General features: G+C 42.8%; 1 protein-coding gene across 1 annotated transcript in view; it reads left to right on the plus strand.

Annotated features, from left to right (window-relative positions):
* The window catches only part of Klhl31 (kelch like family member 31), a 20879-nt gene extending 13637 nt beyond the window's left edge, over positions 1 to 7242 (plus strand). Inside the window, exons 2-3 of the mRNA XM_021173304.2 lie at positions 882 to 2086; positions 5586 to 7242. Of these exons, the coding sequence (XP_021028963.1) occupies positions 915 to 2086; positions 5586 to 6318 (1905 nt within the window). The 5' untranslated portion in view covers positions 882 to 914 and the 3' untranslated portion in view covers positions 6319 to 7242. The remainder of the gene's footprint in view (positions 1 to 881; positions 2087 to 5585) is intronic.
* The last annotated feature ends 615 nt before the right edge of the window (positions 7243 to 7857 follow it).

Consider the following 7857-nt stretch of genomic DNA (forward strand, 5'->3'; position numbering starts at 1 on the left):
AACTGGCACCATGAACGGTTAATGCCAGCACATGCGCGGATCACTTGTTCATCTCCAGAGGCAGGCGATGTCGGTGCCATCTTATAATGGCGACGATGTGGGGTGGCGCCCCACATAGCTCCTTGATGAACAAAGCAGTTTTAAACTTTCCTCAAACAAACCCAACAAAGGGACATTCAACACATAAGTGCCATGCATTTTGGAAAGAAACTGAAAAAAAATCAATGAGAAAGGACATATGTTTGTTCAATACAAACATGAATATGATGATTTGAGCAAAGAAAAAAAAACAGCGCCTAAAACAAGCAGATTCTCTGGTCTCCTGCTCCACCTGCTGCCTTACTATGTGCTACTAAGCAAGTGCTGGAACAAGTGCTGTTTGGAGAAGAGAGGGCCAGTCACTCTCTAGCAAACCCTATATATTATATAAGGTTCACTAAATTCTAACTGTATGTATAGCTTCAAATATTGTAGGTTTCACTGATACTGCAGAAGGGTTCTCTTTTCATTATATTTTGTAATTTTGCACAGATTCCTAAACTTTAATATTTCCTAGAGGAAAATCTTTAAAGTAGTCATAATTCACTTTTTGGTTAAGCTTTTTCAATGTTTCCATTCCACAGTTGAACCAGAGAATTGCTGGTTGCTGCTGAGCCATAATTTCTTGGTAATACATCCTTTGGTAGATTTCATTTGAAAAATGCACACATTTCTAGAATCATATTCAATGTTTGAAATAATGTTACTGAGATGTGCGTCTAGCTCACTATCTTTAAACATATTTTGAGGATTAATCTGCTTTATGCAATTATAAAACCATTCTTAGAAAAGTTTCTAGTATGAAAACGCAATGACAGTATATCCATATCCTTCTCTTTCAGTGAGCCGTTGACTGTGACAGCACTGTGGCTAACATGGCACCCAAAAAGAAGACTATCAAGAAGAACAAAGCAGAGATCAACGAGATGACCATCATTGTAGAAGACAGCTCCCTAAGCAAGCTGAATGCTCTAAATGGGCTTCTGGAGGGAAGCAACAGCCTTAGCTGTGTTTCTTCCGAACTAACAGACACTTCTTATAGCCCCAACCTCCTCGAAGGTTTAAGTAAAATGCGGCAAGAGAGCTTTCTATGTGACTTAGTCATCGGTACCAAAACCAAGTCCTTTGATGTCCATAAATCAGTGATGGCTTCATGCAGCGAGTATTTTTATAACATCCTTAAAAATGATCCATCCACGAAAAGGGTAGACCTCAATGATATCGCCCCTTTGGGGCTAGCCACAGTGATCGCGTATGCTTACACGGGAAAGCTGACCCTTTCTTTATACACAATAGGAAGCATCATTTCTGCTGCTGTGTACCTCCAGATCCACACCCTTGTAAAGATGTGCAGCGATTTTCTGATCCGAGAGATCAGTGTGGAGAATTGCATGTACGTGGTTAACATTGCGGAGACCTACTGCTTGAAAAACGCAAAGGCAACAGCCCAGAAATTCATCCGGGATAACTTCATCGAATTTGCAGAATCCGATCAATTTATGAAGCTTACGTTTGAACAGATTAACGAGCTTCTCGTAGACGACGACTTACAATTGCCTTCTGAGCTCGTAGCATTCCAGATCGCAATGAAATGGTTAGAATTCGACCAAAAGAGAGTGAAGCACGCGGCAGATCTTCTAAGCAACATTCGCTTTGGTACCATCTCTGCACAAGACCTGGTCAATTATGTTCAAACCGTACCGAGGATGATGCAAGACGCTGATTGTCATAAACTGCTTGTGGACGCCATGAACTATCACTTACTCCCTTATCATCAAAACACACTGCAATCTAGGCGCACAAGAATTAGAGGCGGCTGCCGAGTTCTGATCACTGTTGGGGGACGCCCTGGCCTGACTGAGAAGTCCCTTAGTAGAGACATTTTATATAGAGACCCTGAAAATGGATGGAGCAAGCTTACAGAAATGCCAGCCAAGAGTTTTAATCAGTGTGTGGCTGTGATGGATGGATTCCTTTATGTAGCAGGTGGTGAGGACCAGAATGACGCAAGAAACCAAGCCAAGCATGCAGTCAGCAATTTCTGCAGGTACCCATTGCTTGGTTGGTAATGCCAATGAATCGAAATGTGAAGAAACTGCCTTGACTCAGAATTAATAATGCCTGTTATCTTAATTCATTAGACAAACTGGTAGTAGTGGTAGTAGTGGTAGTAGTGGTAGTAGTGGCAGTAGTAATGCTTTAGACATTTTGCACCTTTTTGATAAAGTGCATCCAAGATGTATGCACCCTAGATTTTTTTTTTTTTTTACTTTGTGATTTTTTTTTCAGTTACCATGGAAGGGGACAGATTTTATTCGGCATATTTATACATACATGCCATTCCATTTTCTTATGCATACCCCTTGCCCACTCTCCTTCTCTGTTCTGCCTCTCTCTTATTGGTCCCCTTGTGGTTCCTTAGAGTCCTCATGTTTCCATATCACATGAGTTCTGTTACCACCCTGCCCTTAAAATCTTTTCCTCCCCTTTCATGGTTACCTTTCTATTTTCATCACACACACAGAGAGAGACACAGACAGACAGACAGACACACACACACACACACATATGGAGAGGGAGACACACAGAGAGAGAGAGAGAGAGAGAGAGAGAGAGAGAGAGAGAGAGAGAGAGAGAGAGAGATTTAAATTCTGCATATGAGAAAACATGAACCTGTCATTTTGAATCTAACTTATACTTTGTTCAACATAATGCCATCCGGTTGTGTCTATCTCTCCCGAAATTTCATGCTTTCATTTTTTAAATCTGAACATTTCTGTTGTGCATTTCTCACATTCTCTCTGTCCATTCATCTGTTATGGCACATCTTGACTGATTCCAGTTCCTGGCTACTGTGAATGGTGCAGCAAGAAGCACAGCCGTACGCTCACCTCCTTGTCTGGGTTCACACCCTCTGGGTCAGGTGACAGTTGTGCTTTGGGTTTTTGACGAGCCTCCGTACTGATTTTAGTACTGTTTATACTCTTACTGGAGGTGATTAAGGGTCCCTCTTTTCCCACCCCCTCACTAATCTTTTTGTCATGTGTTGTCTTAACGATATCCTTTCTGATTAAGGTGACACGGAATCTCAAAGCAGTCTTAATTTGTACTACCCCAATGGCTAAGAATATTGAACAAAGTCCTTATATTATTGACTCTTATTGTTTTCTCTTTTAGAGTTATCTATTCAGTTCATTCATTCATTTATTTTTGCAGTTCATTAGATAGTCTAAATATTGATCCTTATTTGTTACAGATGCAGCAGAGATATCCCCCATCTGCAGTAGGGGATAGAGTTTATGGCTTAGTGGGTAGAGGGCTTAGTACAGAAGACCTGAGGCTAGGTCCTCGGACATAAAAAGCCAGACACAGGAAGCAGCACATGAGCCTGTGACTTTAGCACATCCCTCTGGGAGGAGACAATGCTAGAGAGAAAAGAATTAAGAGAAGCAGGAGGGACAGCAAGCCAGGACCAGGCAGTAGGAAAAAGGGGACACATTGTCTGTAGCAAAGATCAACACCCAGTGTTGTCTTCCAGATTCTTTCCATGTCCCATGACACATGCAGGCCCACACTCTCATACAGCATATACATACTCACACACAACATAGACACATATCACACACACACACATCATATTCACACACATCATATTCACACAGATAACAAAAATTTTAGAAAATAATAAAGCAGTCCAAATTTTCTTGAAATTCCTCTATGGACAGCTGTGAGATTCATAGCTGGTAAATTGAATACAGTTATTAAAACATGGCAGCTAATTATTTTTAAATATTTGAAAGTTAAGTAGCATAGAAGAAATCATTTTTGAACACGTATAAAACGGGCAAAACCATACTACAACGTTCAAAAATGCATATTACCTTTGTCTATAATAAAATTAATTAAACTTGAATGTATGTGAAGAGCTTACGAAAGGCGCTTATGTCATGGCAGGGGTACAAAATGAAACATGACCAAGGAGCAGATGTTTTAGGATACTCTTTATTGTCTCGAGTGTGTTTACCCACCACTCACCAAGACTCCGAACAAAGCATTGGAAAGATAGCTCAGACTTCTTGCCAAGGACCCAAGTTTAGTTCCCAGTACCACACCGGGTGACTCACACCAGCCTGTACTTCCAGCACCAGGGTATCAAGCACACTCTTCTAGCCTCTAAAGGCACCTGCACTCACATGCACACACCCACACCCACACAGACACATACACACACAAACATAATAAATATAGTTCTATATTCATATATGCATGTGATATATCAATATAATCAGTATGTTTTGCATTATGGCATATGTCTTATATAATTTATCTCTATATATGTTATATTTATATGTATAAATATATTATTTTTTTAAAAAAAGAATCCAAGCAATTGATTTTCAGACTTTTTATTCCTTCTTGGTTCTGGGCCTTGAACCCGGTGCCTTGCCTATGTGAAACAAGTGCTCTACCTCCAAGACATAGCTTCAGACCAGCGCTCCTTTCTTATCTATAACTACACTTCTGATTTTATCTGGGACAAAGGTGAACTCTCTTGACAGAACTTCTGAACTCTGTGAACAAGGGTCCATGTAGTCACCAGCTCTGCCTCCTTCCCTGAACTCAGCTGGGTTTCTTGACATTTAATACTCAAGCTAGTTTTCTTTGTTAAAAAAAAAAAACTTTATATGTGAAAAATACTACAGCACTAAAAATAAATAAAAATAAAATAAAATAAATCTATAAACTGGAACTTTTACCAGTAGGAAACTATTAAGAGAGATCCATCCTTTGTTGATGCTTTTACACATAATTCCATTGGTCTCTCTCTAACAGGTTCAGAGGTGTGGCTTAGCTTTCTAGCAGTGCGATGAATGGCCAACGCCAGTGAGAACCTTTAAAGAGAAGAAATCTAATCAGGCAATGCCTATTCTAATTAAGCAGCAAGAAAGAGCTAGGGATATTGGTGTCTGAAAAATGAGTAGAATTACCTTTTTTTAATTTAACATTTTTATACATTTAATAAGATAATATCACATAAAATAATAGGATAGGCACAAACTAAGAAAGTAAAAAAAAAAAAACAAAAAACAAAAACAGGATAAGTGTTATTGCCATTTTTGTTTACAGGACGGAGTCAGAAAATGGAACAAATTAAGATGACTAGGGAATTGTCTTTAATGTACAGGTTCCCTCCTATGCCCAGTTCCTCTCCTGTGGCCCATTAAATCCGGGGACAGAACGGGGTGAGGGGGAATTGTAAGAGCAAAGAGATTTCAGTGGGATCTTCTTGTTATTTGGTTTGGTTGTTTGAGGGTATAGCTAAAGGAACTATCTTCTGAATGGGGAGAGAGGGGAATATCCCCCCCTTTTTTTTTCTAAATGAGACGAGGTTGGGTGGGGGAGGCAGAACCCTACCTGTAGCAGGGTGGGGAAGTTAGAGGCGGGGCTGAATTGGGGCTCTTCCCTGCAGGAGGTGGGGACAAGATCACGTTTCCCTCTTCTGCAACAACGGTTCTCCTGCATCAACCGGTCCTCTCTCATCTCAGGTACGATCCCCGCTTCAACACCTGGATTCACTTGGGCAGCATGATCCAGAAGCGCACGCACTTCAGCCTGAGCGTGTTCAACGGGCTGCTGTACGCGGTGGGCGGCCGTAACTCCGAGGGCAGCCTGGCTTCGCTGGAGTGCTACGTGCCCTCCACCAACCAGTGGCAGCCCAAAGCGCCGCTCGAGGTGGCGCGCTGCTGCCACGCCAGCGCCGTGGCCGACGGCCGCGTGATCGTGACCGGCGGCTACATCGGCAGCGCGTACTCGCGCTCCGTGTGCGCCTACGACCCGGCGCTCGACGCGTGGCAGGAGCTGCCCCAGCTGAGCACACCCCGAGGCTGGCACTGCGCGGTGGCGCTGGGCGACAGGCTGTACGTGATGGGGGGCAGCCAGCTGGGGCCGCGCGGGGAGCGCGTGGACGTGCTCACGGTGGAGAGCTTCAGTCCCGCAGCGCGCCAGTGGAGCTTCGTGGCGCCGCTGCCGGTGGGCGTGAGCACGGCGGGTGTCTCGGCGCTGCACGGGCGAGCCTACCTGCTGGGCGGCTGGAACGAGGGGGAAAAGAAGTACAAGAAATGCATCCAGTGCTTCAACCCCGAGCTCAACGAGTGGACGGAGGACGACGAGCTGCCCGAGGCCACCGTGGGCGTGTCCTGCTGCACGCTGGCCATGCCCAACAGCGTGTCCCGAGAGTCACGGGCCAGCTCGGTGTCCTCCGTGCCGGTCAGTATCTGAACGCATTGCTTCCCAATGTGGTCAAACTGTGAGTGGGCCACCAGGAAAATATACACCATTTAGTACAGTGATGGTGGTTCAAATCGATCCAGAGGAGTGCCTGGACCGCTTTAAATTCTTAGTTTGGCACCATCTACCTCAGTCTTTCCCTCACCTTCCACCAAAAAAAATAAAGGGCTGTAGTCAACAAAAGAAGCAATTTCATTATGCAGCCACTGGGTGGCCACTGGAGTTTGTTACAGGCACTCTTCCAAGGAGGCTCGCTTCCTAAATTCATAGCAGTTACACACACGCTGAGATTTTCCCACAGTGTACACGTGAAACCTACTCGTCTATACAATTTCCTATCCAAAGGAGTATTTTCCTCTCGTTTCTTTGAAGGAAGTTGAAAATACCCACTTCACATTTGCAAATGAAAATAGTCTACATCTATAAAGACTTAATTCTATATTTCAACAGAAAATTATTCTTTCCCCCTACTTGACTGGAAAGAACTTTTAAAAAGATCTCATGATATAGCCACAAAGCTTTTAACAGGATGTGGCTGGAAAGCTATACATTCTACCTAGGAAACGACAAGGTGACAGTTTGGGGTTAACGGTGTATACCCCCTCATTCTGTCCTTGAAGCTTCTGCCATTTTCTATCATAAAATCCTACTCTCAGAAAAGGAACAGTTTTCTGTCATTTAATTTATAGTGTAAATTAAAATCATTTGGCATTTTTCTTAGAAATATTTCCACTTGTATCTCTAATCCTTATATAGAGAGAATTTTGTTTTTCTTTTTTCTGGATGGGCCTGGTACACACTATTACTCTACCCGGGAGCTAACTACATATCCAGTCCTCGCTTTATTTTAATATTTGAGACATGGTTTCACTAAGTAGACCAGGCTAGCCTCAAACTCCCAGTGCCTCCTGAGTGATGGGATTTAAGGTATGTGCCACCACTCACAGCCCTCTTTCTTATTTTAAAGTAGGATTTTACTAGGTTGCCAGGCTGGCCTTGAATTTAAAACCCTTCTGCTTCAGCATCCCCAGTAGGCTGGAATTACAGGCGTGTACCATCAGGTACAGCTTTATCTTACTCAGGTATGGTCAAATTGCCTCTAACATTAGCCCAAATAATCACCAAATAATACTATGTTCTTGAATGAATATCATTAACTGCAGCTTAGCCTTTGGCTGTACAGCCAATAGCAGTAATTTTACTGATCCCTCTTTCACATGGAGATGCTGAAGGAAATATTTGGGGTTCTCGGACTTGGCAATCACCAGATGAATAGATGGGTTCCTCACTGAGGAGTGCTGATAGCTAACTTAAAATATTAACCCCCAAAATAATGCTCTTTATGATTTACTTTTGTTAATACCACTTTGCAAATCAAAGGGTATCTATTTGCTTAGTTGGTGGGGCCTTTTCTTTTCTTTTTTCCTTTTCTTTTTTTTTTTTTTTTAGACAGGGTCTCACTATGTAGCTCTGGCTGCCCTAGAACTCATTTAGGTTGACCAAGCTGGTCTCAGACTCCGTGAGATCTGT

This window comes from Mus caroli, chromosome 9 (assembly GCF_900094665.2).
Source record: "Mus caroli chromosome 9, CAROLI_EIJ_v1.1, whole genome shotgun sequence".
In the NCBI taxonomy this organism is placed as follows: domain Eukaryota; kingdom Metazoa; phylum Chordata; class Mammalia; order Rodentia; family Muridae; genus Mus; species Mus caroli.